Source organism: Mucor mucedo (genome assembly GCF_025094135.1).
Source record: "Mucor mucedo strain NRRL 3635 chromosome Unknown EV154scaffold_114, whole genome shotgun sequence".
NCBI classification, from domain to species: domain Eukaryota; kingdom Fungi; phylum Mucoromycota; class Mucoromycetes; order Mucorales; family Mucoraceae; genus Mucor; species Mucor mucedo.
The window spans coordinates 74889-91629 of NW_026252398.1; the positions used below are offsets into that span (position 1 = coordinate 74889).

The 16741-nt window shown below is 35.8% G+C and overlaps 8 protein-coding genes across 8 annotated transcripts; 5 read left to right on the forward strand and 3 right to left on the reverse strand.

The window, feature by feature from the left end:
• Positions 1-121: 121 nt before the first annotated feature.
• On the forward strand, positions 122-2531 carry EV154DRAFT_485409 (uncharacterized protein; the record flags this gene model as incomplete). The annotated part of the gene is made up of 8 exons (XM_051598752.1): positions 122-136; positions 201-296; positions 351-521; positions 738-1131; positions 1199-1290; positions 1355-1461; positions 1536-1839; positions 1914-2531. 8 exons carry the CDS (start codon positions 122-124, stop codon positions 2529-2531), a joined length of 1797 nt encoding a protein of 598 aa, XP_051453542.1.
• Positions 2532-2756: 225 nt separating this feature from the next.
• On the forward strand, positions 2757-3411 carry EV154DRAFT_522274 (uncharacterized protein). The gene is made up of 4 exons (XM_051602979.1): positions 2757-2818; positions 2879-3018; positions 3099-3153; positions 3220-3411. The coding sequence occupies exons 1-4, from the start codon at positions 2791-2793 to the stop codon at positions 3333-3335; spliced, it is 339 nt and encodes a 112-aa protein (XP_051453543.1). The 5' UTR covers positions 2757-2790; the 3' UTR covers positions 3336-3411.
• A 350-nt stretch (positions 3412-3761) lies between these two features.
• On the forward strand, positions 3762-4799 carry EV154DRAFT_27632 (ribosome maturation protein SBDS-like protein). The gene is made up of 4 exons (XM_051594727.1): positions 3762-3843; positions 3904-3999; positions 4076-4583; positions 4669-4799. The coding sequence occupies exons 1-4, from the start codon at positions 3812-3814 to the stop codon at positions 4792-4794; spliced, it is 762 nt and encodes a 253-aa protein (XP_051453544.1). The 5' UTR covers positions 3762-3811; the 3' UTR covers positions 4795-4799.
• Positions 4800-4849: 50 nt separating this feature from the next.
• EV154DRAFT_567933 (vacuolar fusion protein MON1) lies at positions 4850-6543 on the reverse strand (the record flags this gene model as incomplete). The annotated part of the gene is made up of 6 exons (XM_051606048.1): positions 4850-4876; positions 5002-5826; positions 5899-5992; positions 6049-6135; positions 6192-6264; positions 6333-6543. The coding sequence occupies 6 exons, from the start codon at positions 6541-6543 to the stop codon at positions 4850-4852; spliced, it is 1317 nt and encodes a 438-aa protein (XP_051453545.1).
• Positions 6544-7965: 1422 nt separating this feature from the next.
• On the reverse strand, positions 7966-8399 carry EV154DRAFT_522284 (uncharacterized protein). Its single transcript, XM_051602980.1, has one exon. The coding sequence runs from the start codon at positions 8380-8382 to the stop codon at positions 7990-7992; it is 393 nt and encodes a 130-aa protein (XP_051453546.1). The 5' UTR covers positions 8383-8399; the 3' UTR covers positions 7966-7989.
• Positions 8400-9097: 698 nt separating this feature from the next.
• EV154DRAFT_522285 (uncharacterized protein) lies at positions 9098-9566 on the forward strand. Its single transcript, XM_051602981.1, has one exon. It carries the CDS (start codon positions 9123-9125, stop codon positions 9522-9524), a length of 402 nt encoding a protein of 133 aa, XP_051453547.1. The 5' UTR covers positions 9098-9122; the 3' UTR covers positions 9525-9566.
• A 1949-nt stretch (positions 9567-11515) lies between these two features.
• On the forward strand, positions 11516-11987 carry EV154DRAFT_554901 (uncharacterized protein; the record flags this gene model as incomplete). Its single annotated transcript, XM_051605240.1, has 1 exon — positions 11516-11987. The coding sequence occupies one exon, from the start codon at positions 11516-11518 to the stop codon at positions 11915-11917; it is 402 nt and encodes a 133-aa protein (XP_051453548.1). The 3' UTR covers positions 11918-11987.
• Positions 11988-13821: 1834 nt separating this feature from the next.
• EV154DRAFT_427967 (uncharacterized protein) lies at positions 13822-16086 on the reverse strand (the record flags this gene model as incomplete). Its single annotated transcript, XM_051596384.1, has 7 exons — positions 13822-14224; positions 14313-14633; positions 14708-14827; positions 14899-14994; positions 15061-15305; positions 15558-15878; positions 15925-16086. The coding sequence occupies 7 exons, from the start codon at positions 16084-16086 to the stop codon at positions 13822-13824; spliced, it is 1668 nt and encodes a 555-aa protein (XP_051453549.1).
• Between the last annotated feature and the right edge of the window lie 655 nt (positions 16087-16741).

Genomic DNA, 16741 nt, shown 5'->3' on the forward strand with positions numbered 1-16741 from the left:
TTTTACCAAAAAGAGATAATCCCAACAACCCCCCCAAAAAAAAAAAATTCACTCCCATCAACACAAAGTATAACGAAAATCTTAACCAACAGTTCTTTCATTTTTCAATTTAAAAAAAAAAATGCCATCTGGAAAAGTAAGTCATTAATTTCTATTTCTAATCAAAAGCATGGAACTAAAAAGTTTAAAATCTCGATTAGATTTCAATGCCAACACTTTGCTTTGGAGAAATCAGTCGAGATGAAATCAATACTGTTCTTCAGATTGCTGGTGTCTCATTAACTCCACCTAAAAAGGTAAGTCATCAACCTGTGGCATTCATCTTGTATTAATCTGACACGTCACGTTAGACACCATTTGCAACAGGTATCCCTCCTCGTAAGAGAATTGTTGTGAACGATACGCCAATCATCACCCAGCCAAAGAGACAGTTTGAGACTGTCTTTGTTGAGCCCGAGGAAGAGGAAACGCCTATCCTTACTGCTCAACCGGTTTTCGAGCCCAAACCTGAACCACCCGTCGTCAAAAAGCTCGAACACCAAAAGCCTGAACAACAACAACAACAACAACACCAGAAACCTGAACAACAACAAAATCAACAGCAACAACAGCAACAGCAACAACAACAACAACAACAACAACAACAACAGCAGAAACCTGAGCAACAAAAGCCTGAGCATCCCAAGTCAGATAAACATCACAATAAGCCTGAACACAAAGCCCAACAAAAACAAAAGGCAAGCAAGAAAGAGGCCAAGGCCGTGAACAATAAGGCACACTCTCCTGCTACCACTGCTACTGCCGCGGCTACCACTGCCACTGTCACCTCTGCTCCTGCTCCTGTTAATTCTACTACCTCTGCTACTGCTAATGGTGTTGCTAATGCTGCGGCTCCTGCTCCTGCTCCTACTGCTGCCACTGCCACTGCCACTGCTGCCCCAGTCGCAGAGTCTCCTGCCCCTCCGCCTCAAGTCTCTTGGGCGTCCTTATTAAAGAAAAACGAACCTGTGAAGAACAAGGCACCTACCTCTTCTCCAACAGCCGCTCCTACAGTCAATGGCAAGCAGACTAAGCCTAGCAAGCCAAACTCTCCTACTCCATCCACCGCGCCTAAATTTACTGGTGTCGCAGGTAAGCAAATTTTTTATAGTTCATAGTGTGCGTTGTATCACAAACCTTATATTCTTCATTTATTTAGACATCATTAGCAAATACGAACCTAGTTATAATGCTCCTTTGCTTCAACCTCGTGGTTTGATCAATAATGTGAATACATGTTTCATGAATGTCGTAAGTTTTTATATATACACATGTAAAAAGGAGAGAGGCAAGTTTTATTAATGGCATATCCTAGATTTTACAACCATTGTCACATTGTGCACCTTTTTACAATCTCATCAAGACCATCAGTAGCCAAGCAGCACATCAAATGAAGAGCAAAACTCCCTTGTTGGATTCGATGTAAGTAGTGTGTAGTTAAAGAGGTGAAATAAGGAATACTGATCAAGGGAAATTTTCTTCTTCAACGAAAATAGTGTCGAATTTATCAATGAATTTCAGACAGAGCGTCTCGATAGTTTAGAACCCTACGGAGAGCCTTTTGTTCCCGAGTACGTTTATAACGCATTACGTGGCCAAAAGAAATTTGATACGCTTCGTGGTCGACAAGAAGACTCCGAAGAGTTTTTGTGTTACTTGTTGGATGGTTTACACGAGGAGATGACGGCCGTGTTGAAGGAGCAAGTGGATAAAAAGGAAGCCGAACTCGCCGCATCAGCTAATGGAGGAGAAGGATGGCAAGAAGTAGGACCCAAGAACACTACAAGCCATTTACGTTCTGTAAGTCATCTTTTTTTTTTATTTTTATTTATTTAAGGGTAGAAACTAATCATAAAGCTGGGGGGGCCACGTAGACTGGGTTCGACGAATCACCTATTTCCAAAATATTCTGTGGTAAATTAAGATCAGTATTGCGTTGCCCTAAAGCCAAGGATTCAATCAATCAGGAACCTTTTCAATCGTTGCCATTGGATATTCAACCCGACAATGTTCATACGATTGAAGACGCTATTGCTAATATGACCGTGCCAGAAACGATGCATGATTATACATCGCCCGACGGATTGAAAGTGAATGCTACAAAGCAAGTGTATTTGGAAGGATTACCGCCTGTTTTAATATTACACATGAAGCGATTTGTTTTTGACAATATTGGAGGTGTACAGAAATTATCAAAGCGTGTAAACTATGGATCCAAATTAGTGATTCATCCCGAGTGGATGGTGCCTGGAAGGGAGCCCGTGACATATCAATTATTTGGTAGCGTTTATCATCATGGAACGTCTGCTGGCGGCGGACATTATACATGTGATATTAAAAGAAGATCTGGCGAATGGCTTCATATTGACGATACGACTATTACTTCCGTCTCTGAGCAGGATGTCTTGGTTACTGAGGAGAATACCCGCACATCCGAAAAATTACACGCTGGTCAAACAGCCTATATTTTGTTTTACGTCAGATCATCATAAAAAAAAAAATCACTTAAAAAAAAAAATCTATAACATCCTTTACACAAAAAATAAAAAATGCATTAAAATTCTTCAATTGTGTGGCTTATCATGCAAAAAATAAAAAAAAAAAAAAAGCTTTTTTTTTTTGTGCTTCTCACACACACACTCACAAAAACCCAAATGCATAGTGACCGTCTTTTTGATTTGCCTATTTCAAGTTTTTTTTTTTTTTTTTTTTCTTCAGCCAGTTTTTTTCTATAACATCACTAATTAAAAAATGGGAGGAGTACACAACATTAACAAGAGTAAATTCAAGCATGGCAGATACAAAAGTAACTCATAGACTAACTATTCTCTTTAATCAGTCAAGGGACATTCCAAAGAAGGATACAAGCGTATCGCCAGAAGCATCAAGAAGGCCAACAACCCTACTAAACCATCAGTTACTACCAAGAGAGTTGTTACCAAGAAGAAGCAAAAGGCCTATGAGAGAGCTATCAGACATGTAAGTCTCAACATTGGATCATTGCAACCTTAGATCTGATCTCGATCTCTCCTTTTTTTTTTTTTAAAAAAATAATGTAGGAAAAGAAGCTTTTAGCTAGTAAAGGTTTGATTGAATATGAGGAAGAAATGACTGGTAAGACTAAAAGAGCTTGGTGTGCTGTGTGAGTGGTTGAATATAGGAACTAAATAAGTCTTGTAGATGTCGTCCTTCCTTCTCCCGGTAGACAAAGAGTGATGAACACATGTGTTCCCTCTGATGAACTTTTAGCTGCTGCTGCTGCTGGTCCCGGTACCACTCTCGGTGGACCTCAATAAACACACAACATCCCTTTTTAGAAAAAAAAAAATAATTTTTGTAAATACTCATCCCCATTTTCCTCTCTCTTTATTATTGTCTAAATAAAATCAAAATGAGAGTCATGCGGAAATAATACTCTTTTTTTTTAGATGTATCTTAGTGTGTACCTGATTTGTTTGGATGAGAGAAACCTGTGGCTTGAATGCTACCAGTATGATCTCGTTTACTGCCTCGGAATTAGCATTAGCCATAAACAATAGTGGTTCAACATGGTTCGCTTGTAATGCCCTGCGTACCCTCATAGTTTTCTAGTTGCCGCTTCCCATTACCTAAATAAAGTACAATCTGTTGCATAAAATAGCACACACAACTATGTCATAAACCCAACTGTTTCGTAAATCCAAAGTCCATTCATGCTGCGGTCGGGTTATATAAAAAAAAGTTTTTTTATTTTTTTATTTATGTTTATATCTTTCTTTTCTCATATATAAAAATGGTCATTAAGAAGCCCAACACACAGATCAAGTAAGTCTATTTCCCGCCTAGTCTTACAGCTTTTCATTAACCCTTCTTTTTCTCGCTTAGACTCACAAACGTTTCCATCGTTCGTCTCCGTAAAGGTGGCAAGCGTTTTGAAATTGCCTGTTACAAGAACAAAGTCATGGAATGGCGTTCCAATGTGTAAGTAGCTACCATGTATTCAACACCACTGCAAAACTGTTTGATTCCAACTCGTTTTTTTTTTTTTAATACAAAGTGAAACAGATTTAGATGAGGTTTTACAAATTCACAATGTCTTTTTCAATGTGTCTAAAGGTCAAGCCGCCAGTAAAGAGGACTTGAACAAGTGCTTCAAAACCGAGGATTTAGACACGGTTATTCAAGAAATCTTGAAGAAGGGCGAACTTCAAGTAGCAGAAAAGGAAAGAACCGATCAATTAGAGACGACATGGAAGGATATTGCCAACATTGTGACAGATAATTGTGTCAACCCTCAAACCAAACGTCCTTACACCGTCACCATGATTGAAAAGGCCATGCAGGATCTCCATTTGAGTGTGAATCCCAAACGTAGCACCAAGTCACAAGCATTAGACGTCATTAAGCAGTTGCAGGAGAAACAATTATTACCCATCCAACGTGCTCAGATGCGTTTGAGACTGACATTACCTCAATCCAACGAAACAAAGAAACTCAGGGAAAAGATTATACCTTTGGTAACCTCCATTGAAGATGAAGATTCCGGTGCTGCAGAATATGAATTGGTAAGTGATATAAACATTTGTATAGAAAGTGTAATTTTATTTTTTTTAATATCCAACAATAACAAAAAAAAAAAAAAAAAAAAAGATTGCTTTAGTTGATCCTGGTAAATACCGTACAATTAGTGACTTGTTACAGAAAGAATCAAAGGGAAAAGGTCAACTGGAAATCATGAATTTAAGGGAAAAGGAAGAAGGTGACGAAAGATTCTAAAAATACATGTTAAAAGACGGGTGAATTCAAAATGAACAGATTTTCTTCATTCTTTTTAATCCATCTCAACAATTGATTGGAACTTGATATAATTAATGGTTTTGGTGTATTTGAAGGGAAAACAACATACAATTCAAATGAAGAAGTAATCTGTGTTGATCCTGTTAGTTTCTTAATACACCATAAAAAAAAATTGTCGCATCTTACCCATCCTAATAAAATCTCCTTATCACTGTTTACGTAATATAACTTTAATGGTCTTGATCTACTATGCATTCGGTCATGAACATGTTGATACAGTCTAAACAATCTCCTTCTATCGCAATCATTTACATAAGGACCACTAAATCCAGGTGTTGTGAATTGGACGTGTACTTTGGATTTATACATGAAATGAAGTAACGAAGGTATCTGTATTTCTTCCACCATGTATAACTTTTCTGATGCTTCCTTAATACTCTCCAACACTTTATTCTTTTCCATTGCCTCCAAAATAGCCGTCTTCCATTCACTGATCTCGAAAAAATTTCCCTTGTCTGTACTTATCACCACAATCGAGATGCCTTGTTCAATATAACATATATAGGCATGTAGGAAGCCTCTGGAATTGAACTTTGGTAAGCAAAGTGGAGTCCATGATTCAGCTGTGTGGAATGTTGTAGAACCAGTCAGCATATTGAAAAGCAGATGCAAATCAGACGGATGTAAACTGTGTTTCCTTGGTCTCAATAACGTCACTAACTTTCCATCTGCTACCACCATGGCATATAATAAATTCTTTACTTTTCCATCTGTCAAAATTCCACCTGCTTGATCTCGGACCGTCCGATTCAACCTTAGACATTGTAAACCACTCAGCATGAAACTATGGTCATTATTGAATAACGTTGATAAGCTATCCAAGAAAACTTCTGTACCTCCTAATAGTCGACGAAGATCAAAATTGACCCGTTGTTCAAATATTCTCGTTAATTGAACACTGGTCAGTACACTTAGGATTTGATTGTGAAGGTATATCAACTGATCCCGAAGCTACACATACATACAGATGGTTAATATTAAGTCGGCTGTCTTTTTTTTTTTTTGGTTGTTGTGTTAACTCACTTGACTTTCAGATTCACCTGTTCTGGAAACAGAAACAAAGTAAAGGGGTTCCTTTAAAAGGAAAACAAATTTATGATGACCTGCATTAATGGTCCTATAATAATACAATTACTAAATTTAAATATATATATCTGTTCCGTATGACCTTACTTTATAGTATCATCACTATCTTGAAAAAATGATATAATGGCTTGAATAACACCCATTAATGAAGATAACCGAGATTCATCTCCATATCTAATTCACCTTTTAATTTTAAATAAATCTATTGTCTGCATTTTTCTTATCTTTACCTTGTCCACACAGGTTTACCAGCACTGCTAAGAATGAAAAAATGTTTCTTGTGTTGAAGCCAAGTACTGGGTTCTTTATGGGTTCATCCATTAGTTCAAGGCCGCGTCTTTCTCCTCTTTTTTAAATAAAATATCCCTTACCTGGTTTAGATTGTACTGCACTCTCATCTCGCACAATGATTGAACTTCTCGAACCTTGTCGTTTCAACTTGTTGTAACACTTTACTTGATCGCTGTTGGTGGAATTAGAAGAATAACTCGATTCGTAGGAAGAAGGCTTAATGGAATTGTCATCCTCTGTTGAACTACCACTGTTGCTATTATCTCTCTCAATGAATACCGGTTCTTGCATTATCTAGCTTCTTTTCTTCCCAAATTTTGAGAATGCTGTAAGGAGAAAGGGGATTTTTTTTTTGTCCCAAAAATGTTTGGAAATTTACTGCAACATAAATACAGGTTATTTGATTGGACAATGGCTTAAAAAATGATGGGAGAGAGATACCAGTTTCATACTGATCAGCACAAAAAAAAAAAAGGTACTCCGATAATAGGGGTCCTCCCGTATCAGAAACTGGCTTAGATACACAATTGTCTCTCCTAATACAAACACACAGAAAATACTATGAAAATAACAATAGACCTTTTCATGTTATAATATGCAACTGGAACTAACTTTTTTTGTGTAATGAAGTATAAAGTTGAACCGTTATGACGTTAATCTTCCATCATGATTGCACAAATTCGAACGCTACAAATGTATAGTCGTTATAAATACTTGCTATCTAACTACACTGAAAAGTTTATCTATTTACAAAAGTATCTTTGTCATTTCAATTTAACCAAAGTGTAGCAAATCATGGGCCACTCAATCGATTATGTAATCCGCTTAAAACCGAGTAATTCCTGTTAATACTTCTACTGTCCAAATGACTAAAACAACGACTTGTAAGTCTCAATTACAGGGCGAATTCAAGTTTGCAATAAGGAAAAGAAAATCTCTTTTAGATCTCATGTTCTAATTTGCTATTACATGATGTTTAGAAGAAGGGTTACATCAGTGGTAGTGGCAAGACAGATACGATTTGTCATAAAACAGATAAAGACATAATATTGATGTTTTAGGTACTTTACGTATCCATGTGTTTTGGGGACAGTAAAATACAGGAACTTGTTATGAATAAAACCGATCCTGCTTCAGTGACTTCGTTACTCTGGCCAAATCGAATTGCTTAAATGAGTATTCTGACTAAGGCAGTTACTATTGTTTGATCATTTTCAATAACAGTTTAAAGTTTTGTTTGTGTTTTAACAACGAAACCTTTTTTTTTTTTCATCATTCGAGAGTTGTTGTAACACGAGGATCCATGATGCGGAAGCAATAAAAAAAGTTTCTTTCCGTGGTGTTACCCCTCTCTTTGTTGTTATATGGTTTTGCTTCTTCATCGTTGTTGAAGCCCCATTCGGTTGAAAAATTTATTATTGAATAGAAATACTTTTTATGATATCACGGGAGACTACCCAACGTCCTTCCTTCCCGCTGAGAAAATACTTTTTCACCGTCAATTATATTGATTGTCTCCAATTTACTTTTTATCGTAATATCATGGTTCTAGACGGGTCACACTATGCTCCTGATTGATGATCGCACTTATTACTGACTTATTCAGTCTTTCGAACAAAAAAAGCTTTTTTTTTTAGTCTACCTTGGCAAGTTTTATTAACACAAAATAAATATGTACATTTACAAGTATATGAAAAGAAAAGACAAGTGATGTAACTGTTTTAAATAAATTTTTATTTATTTGATTTCTCTGGTAATTTGAGAGGTCCAGGGACAGTAAACACATCCAGGTAAGAAAGCACCACAGGCCTCATCAAGATGCTCTTCAACGTATGGCAAATAAGCGTCACAAACTTCAATAGCCATGTTAAAAAAGCCGATGGTTGCAGGGTCAAGTTGAAAACTGTATTTTGGGTTATAAGAAGCAGTTTGTTTTCTAATTCTTCCATGAAGATGAGGTTCATCCGTAGTGGCACCACTCACAAGATCGCGTGCGTGCTTAATAAGTTTGTCGTCCGTCAATTGAATGACAAAGTCGTCAGTACTGCCATAAGTTTTAAAAGCAAAGTAAGCGGTTTCAGCAGCGACAGCGGCAACCAAGAAAAAGAGGACCAGAATTTGTTTGTACATCTTGTATTTAAAGAAAAATGTTTTAGATAAAGAAGAATAAGCGGATGTAAGTCCAGTATTTATAATATTTTGATATACCTATGGTGTATTGAACTACCTGAGTATCAGTATACTCTAGTTGCTACCATAGCTTGCAGTTCTTTCGGCTTTACAATATTTTTAGCTATTTGCATATAATGTGTAACGTAAATCCGGTGTTATTTTAGTTTTAGCCATATGCATTTGTGTCTCATATACTCTCATACACAAAAGAGGAAACTGTTAACACAAATTTTTAAAGCATTACAAAAAAACAGGCATGATTTCATACATGTGCATACATACTCGCGGTTTCAAATCATAGAAAGTCTTCGTGATGTAACTAATTAAATAGCAGTCCCCTCTTTCAGCTGTATGTTGAAACCATAGTTACATGATTATAGAAATAATCTCCTGCATAGGTATTTTCCCACAACTAAAACAAAATATGCAAATTGGTACTTTTTTCGTGTCATAATGCAGAATATACAAATTATCTCTCTCGCTCATAGATAAGCTTTACTGATTAAATTTATAAATGTTTACCTGTATATAGTTCTCAACATGCATGATGATCCTTTAGAAAAAAAAATAATACGCAAATATGATCGATGCGGGCGGATGCTGAGGTATTAAACATGTCAGAAAACTATAAATACTGAATTATAATCTTTTATTTTTTCATCATCAAAAAAACATTTTTTTGAAAACAAATACAAAACATGTACAAGCAAATTCTGGTTCTCTTTTTCTTGGTTGCCGCCGTCGCTGCTGAAACTGCTTACTTTGCTTTCAAGACCCACGGAAGTTACAATGACCTGGTCTTTCAATTGACGGATGACAAGCTTATCAAGCATGCACGCGATCTTCTTAGTGGTGCCACCGATGAGGAACCTCATATTATGGGAAGAATTAGAAAACAAACTGCTTCTTATAACCCAAAATACAGCTTCTACATTGATCCTACAACCATCCAATTTTTTAATCACGCTATTGAAGTTTGCGACTCTTCTCTGACATATCTTGAAGAAAATCTCGATGAAGCCTGTGGCGCTTTCTTACCTGGATGTTTCTTCTGTCCCTGGACTTCTAAGCTTACTAAAGAAATAACTGATATTAAATAAATAAAAGCTTCTCTTTCGTGCCCTTTTTTTTTCAACAATAAATGGCCTTCATTGTGTAATATTTAATACGTTTAAGTAGAATAGTATTTCTACGTGAGTAAATTGACGTTGGTGTTATTGTACAACATACCTACGTGGTACCGTATTTCGGCCAATTCCATTATTGTACTGGAGTCACAAAACGTTTGTCTTTATAGTACGGTATTTATATATTTACGGGAGACCAACCCAGTCATTTTAAGATGTATACAGTTTACCCTTTTTCAAATATAATTTAATAATACCGCAAAAAATTGGGTGTAATAAACACGACTATGTACAAAAAATCCGTGACCCAACGGCTCTTTTTTTTTAATTAATAAAGCTACTTATTCTACCGGTCCTGTGTTAATCGACTCAAACAATTAACGATTGGGTGTCATTAGCGGAAGGGCGAAACAAAATAAATGATTTAGTTATCTTAATTGAGAGTGCAACTTTAATGAAAGCGGGATCTGAGAATTTGTATAACTATTGTTTGTCTGGATCTTGATTGGGGGCGTCGAGTCAAACTATCAATAGTTTAAATATATTTAAGCTTGAACTTTATTTTAAGTTTTAAAAGACATTGTTCACTAATTGAGAAACAAGCGTTATTAATAGGTAAAAGAAGTTTGGTCACTATAGATGCTGGTAGCTGAAAATCAGGACGGTTGTGAGAATCAGGAAGAGTAGATAGTAGTGCAGCTGATGATATAACGAAGCGATAAATAGAACTTTTAGAGCGATCCTAGCGATGAGCGTACATTGTTGATTTGAAAGCTGAATATAGTTTAAATGATTACATGAATCTGGAGTTGATGGTAGAGAATCGATCCAAAAGACCTTGCAAAAGAGAATGACCATCTAAATATTGTCCACAAATCTTTTGTCTCGCACTATAAACTGAGCTGGTGGGTCTAAAATAATCGTTTGAATTTTGGACGAAGGTGATATCAACATATCTTCAAATGAGTTATCATCAATTGTCATATCTCTGATTATTTTCATGTAATCTTTTCAATTTTGTACGTGATAGAATGACTAGTAAAAGAATCAGCAGATCCATGAAAGTATTTTACTAATGTTTAAGCGTTGAATGAATTTTGCGGCGCAAACATCCTGTTCTTTCCACCAAAGAACCAAGGTAGCCATTCTCTTTGCAATTGTTCAACACATACTTTTCGAGGGGTTCATTACATTCTAAACAACTCAATTTAAGAAAGGGAAGGAGCAAATGAAAATTCTGAAACTCTATCTCCGAGATTTTTTGTCAAGACCATAGTCTAAATCGTTCACGCTTTCAAAAGCTCTTTGAGTTCGAAAAGCAAAGAGCCTCTGAGAAATATCGTCAGAAGTGTTAGAGATGCTTTCGTTAGATAACTAGCATTAAAACTGTAAGATCAGATATATGTAGCGGAATTGCAATGAAAGTAAGATGCTCGCCGCGGCAGTCTTGTAAAAATGTCAAAATTAAAGTGGAATCAAATATGCACTCTGATAGGCCAAAAAAATCAAGAGGGGGGGGGGATAACAATTCTATAGATAATTGATAATTGTATGATGCAAAATATTAAATAACAGTCCCTTCTTTCAGCTGTATGCTGAAGCCATATTTAAAAATATAAAGAAATGATCTCCTGCATACGTATTCTCCTACATCCCCAAAAAAAAAAGGTGGTAATTTTTCGTGTCATAATGCAGAATACACAATCTAATTCTGTCGGTCCATTTAAGCTTTACCAATTACAGTTATATTCGTATCATACCAATGAGCGAAAAATAAATGTTTACCTGTATCAATAGTATTCGATATGCATAAAAATCCTTTAGAATAAAACACATATTGATATCATAATAATCAATGTGGGTGGATTTTGAGTTATTTGAACATGTCAAAAAAGTATAAATACTAAACTTTTATCTCTTATTTTTTTCATCATCAAAAAAACATTTTTTTATAAATTCAAATTATGTACAAGCAAATTCTGGTCCTCTTTTTCTTGGTTGCCGCCGTCGCTGCTGAGACCGCTTATTTTGCTTTCAAGACCCACGGAACTACTGATGAATTTGTCTTTAAATTGACGGATGACAAACGTATCAAGCATGCACGTGACCTTCTTAGTGGTGCCACCGATGACGAACCTTACGTTATGGGAAGAATTAGAAAACAAACTGCTTCGTACAATCCAAAATACAGTTTCCACTTGGATCCTGAAGCCATCACCTTTTTTAACATGGCTATTGAAGTTTGTGACGCTACTCTGCCATACCTCGAAGAACATCTTGATGAAGCTTGTGGTGCTTTCTTGCCCGGATGTTTCTATTGTCCTTGGACTTCTAAGCTTACCAGAGAAGTCAAAGATGTCCAATAAATTAAAGTCATTTATTTTTCTTTCGTCCTATTAATAAACCAGAGACTATGTCTTCGTATATAAAAAAAAACTTTTTGTGCCTTTTTTTTTATTATTTTATTGTTATTTTACGAGGAATCAATGACGTTTAATATGTGATTTTTAAATAGTGTAATTAGTATAATATTCTAAACAGTGAATAAATGAACATTGGTATGTTAATATACAACAAACATGGTACAATATCGGTCGTACTAGAGACACAAAATTCCTGTATTTATCGTTATTTGTTTTGTTTTTTATCAATGGGAAAACAAATCCGTCATTTTAATAGGTAAATATATTATTTAACCATACTGCCCCAAGGAATTGGTTCTAGTAGACATGGCTATGCACGAGAAAAAAAGTGACCCAGCAACTTTTTTTTTAAAAAGCTAGTTAAATGGAGATTGAAAACGTGATAATTTATTCTGGTGTTTAGCGATTATTGACGCCGTCAGGATTCATTAAAACTACAAACTAACCATGACGCTATCCAGTGAAAGACGGTTCTATCACATTTATCAGGAATACGCTATGTAATCTTCTGTTATAACTTCTTAACAAAAAGTAAATCGGGCAAAAATCTCATACGCACCCACATATTTCTTAAGAAGCTTATGGTTTCTATACGTAAGGTCTAATGTCTATTGTTTCATGTGAGAAATGCATACGACTGGATAATGGCTGATATAATAATATAACATCTATAATCACCACACATAAATATTTTTATTAATTTAAGACGGTGTGAAAAGATATATGTGAAGGACTATGAAGCTAAGGTAATTTTGAGAGGGTTGTATGCATGTATAAGGATGGTGGTAATGACAACAATATAAAAGAAAAGAAATCAATTCTTTTTCCAGATCCTCTTCCAAGAAAATCATTTTACCAATTGTCTGAATTTTGTTATCAATAAATTGATCGCATGCCTTTAAAGTATTTTTTTAAATGCGAGAAACAGCATTGTTCTTTTTGGTTGGACAAGATGTTTTGTTCTCGACAGATCGATGCAGCATGATCTTTTTTGTTCGGTGTCTCACTGTCAACACAAATTGTTGGATAGAAGCCAACTCCTCGCTCTCCTGCTTCTTGATTCACTTATAATATTGTGTGTGGGTTCTCCACAAATGCAAGACGCTTGTTGGGGATTGGTTTCAGGGGATACATTTGTCTGGACTATCTCCCGTTGGGTAATCATATGTTCATGCTGAGCAATATCAGCTGTTTTAAATCTCAATTGTCTTTTGTTGGGTAATGGTGGGTTAATTTTGAGTGATATCGACTGTTTATGTATCGAAATCTCGGTCTGTCTATCGGGCACCGAGATATTTACAAGAATACAACAATAATAGGTACTAGAAGCAGTGCTCTCAATGGCATTGGTTGATGTTGCTTTCTGGAGGGAGATGGGGGAGGTAACGAAGCCATAGTTTTACTTTAAATCATCCTCTGTATGGCTTGATCTGCTGTTATTTGTAAGTTGCTGAAATTAAAACAGTAGATCTACTTTCTGAGGTCAAAACAGACCTTGCCACACGTACTGTATCGATATTAAATACTACAGTATCATAGTACTTCTGTACGATTTGACTATAAATAATATTGATATCGATGGTATGCGATTCTTGCCTTATTATATTTGGACTAGGATTTGTATCCGCTGCCCCGGTTGTATTTTTTTTTATCTGTCTAAATTTTAGACCATCCATAATAAGATATACAACAGCATCCCTCAATTTTTAAACGTGAAAATTCTAAAAGCATATATTTATTTTTAATATTTGGTAAGTAAAAAATACATCTAATTTTTTTTATCAATTGTTTGGAAACGGTCAGTAACTGCAAGCTAGGGGATGAAGAGGGAAAAGGGGGTGATGGTTTTATGTTCCACGTATCTCGCGTTCAATTTTTTCAATGACATTTAAAATATTTTGAACATGTTTGGTGATATTATCAGCTTTTGCATGGTCGCCATCTGCTAGATCTAAAATATCTTTAGCAGTCCATGGAGCCTCATCTCCTATCTCCAGGTCTTTGTTTTTTTCAAAACTAACATCGGTTTCTGTATTTCTAATCTCAAAGTCATACCAAAACTCGCCCTCACCAGGATAAGCATCAATTTTTACCGTACCGGCTACAGGCTTGATAGGTACTTTTTCAACACGAGTGATTTCAATGATAAAAGGATGATCAATTCTAAATCTCGCTGTCACTTTTAATAGCAAAAATTCCACACTCAAAAACTTAGGTACGTTTTCAAAAGTCATTAAACAAGTGATCGGGCTATTGAAGAAATTTGTTAGCAACGATAAAAACTAATGCCATTGTTCTATTTTTTTTTTTTTTTTTTTTTTTTTTTTTTTTTTTTTACCAGATAGAAACACGTTTTATAAACGTGGAGTATGGCTTCACATCGGTTCTAGCTAAAACCTTGGTGGAAAGTGACAACTCGAAGTCGTATTTTCTATCGAGCGATACCCAGTCAACCTTGGATACAACTTTTTCTCGTAACACGACCTTCTTGACATTTATAACCCCTTCGTTCATGTGAATTACCACTGGTCTAAACGGTACTATGGGTTGGTTACGTGCCAAGCAGTGGAACTCATAGGTTGAGGTTTTGTTGTAAGCTGGCGAGGGCAATATATTTTCAGATGTCATACATTCCAGAATAAATTGATCCCTTGCTGTACTAGATATGACAAAAAAAAAATTAGTGGCTGATTTAGTTTATATATCAATTTTACAAAGGTCGATGTCAATTACGCTCGGGTGAATTGCGGTTTCAAATTATGTTCCTTGATCAGAATATCATTGATATCCTCGTATCTCCAAATTTGTCCTTTTATTTCCGCAGGTACATCTGTCCAAAAAACCTTTCCTATTCTACATTTTCTATTAACTACAAAAATACAACCAAAAAAAAAAAAAAAAAAGAAGAATGCATTTATACGAACTTGGCTGATAATCTTATTTCCCCTTTAAATCCTCTGATGGAATCTAACCCTTTCTCCAGCACATTTTTTATGTTATGATAATTATACTCCTTCACCCTAATATTTTGTTTTTTAAAAATAAAGATGAATATTGTTCAAGTATATAATTAACGCGAAAGTTACCTCTCAACAAGACTCAATGATGGTGTCGGACTTCGCGATCTATACGATTTTTGTGGTACAATACGTATCACTCGATTTTTTTTGGGTTCCTCATTCCCTAGTGTTGGTTTAAACAACCCTTTGGGTCGTCGTCCATTTATGGGGGTTGGACTGCGAGAAACTGGACTGGGGGACAAACTAGGAAAATTTTCTTCCGTATTCTCGGGAAGTTTTTGAACTTCATATTCGTAGACAGAAAGTGGCTCCTCATCTGTCGATTCACTTTTCAAAACCTCCTTGGTGGAATCTCGCATATTGTTTTTCATGTAATTTGGTCGTCTGATGGGTGCTGACGATGAAGCACTTGCTGTGTGATAATTTTCTAATGAACCGATTAATTCCGTACTGTTGGTATTCATAGGTATTTTTCCTGTCAATGTAGGAGAGGGGGTGTTGTAGTGGGGTTCGCTATACTGAACATAGTATTTATGTGATTGATTAGGCTTTGTTTCAATGACAGGTTTGACATTCAACATCGCAAATGCGTCGTTTATTTCTTTTCTTTTAAGTTTATCTCTTTCCCTGTATTCCTCCTCAGCCATTTGCTGGTATTTTTTTTGGGCTGGTGCCTTGATTTGAATCAAATCTTTGGGCCTGGCGTATTCGTTAGTAAGAGGGTCAATAAATACAGGTAACATTACATAAATGTCCTCTAAGACCTGATGCGGATCCAGCTGATCAATCACAAATTCTTTCTGTTTATATCTGTTTAGGTCACAAAAACAAAGGCCATAATGTCCAGAGTGTTTTGGGTAATGAATGCACATTGCATAATCGACCTCTAAATGTGCAATCTACTTTACGTAAGCAGATAAATTGATCAACGCTTGTGGTAAAACTTACATGGGAATTTTGGATTACTCTAAACTTGTCAATCGCATTATCGACACAGCTTTCTTCGCCTGTGATTCTAATACATCTACCCAGTAGCACACAATCCGTATTGGTCATACGTGGTATAATTTCCAAATATTCGGCCAGCTGCATGTTAAACTGAGGAGGACCAATAATAAAAGCTTGGATATTCGTTATTCTCGGTGAAATGTGGAATTCTTTGATAATAAATTGCACATCCTCTGGCTCCTTTTCAATTATAGCCTCTTCATCATGTTCCATATCATCCTCTTGATCTTTTAAAGATCTGCCCTCTACATTCACTATACTAAAACTGGCTACAGGTACTTTTCCTTCTATAAAAGATAGTTCTTCATAAGTTCCAGTCATGCAAGCCTTGTCAATATCGTTGCTCTATAATGAAAAATCCAGCATACAGTTTAGCGTCTCCAGAAGAAAAAAACGTATATTAGACCCAACTTACTAATAAGGGAATCAGAGAAAACAATATGTTCTCTTCTCTGATAGATTACTTGTTAATTTGCTATACGAACATGAAATTTATAGCAACTCACACTATGTCGCAACCTTCTTGAGACTCTCCCTCGATATTAAAAACCTAATGATACAGTTAGGACTTTCTCAATATCTAAGACACTCTACTCTCAAAAAAACGTACTTGGTCTTCATAGTCATATATAATAGTCGTGTCTGTCTCTTCTTCCAATTGTCTATTTCGAGGTATTAGTCTTTCTATAAGAAGAAAGGTTGTCAAAAAAATCAGTTACTTCAGTTTAGTAGAGAATTT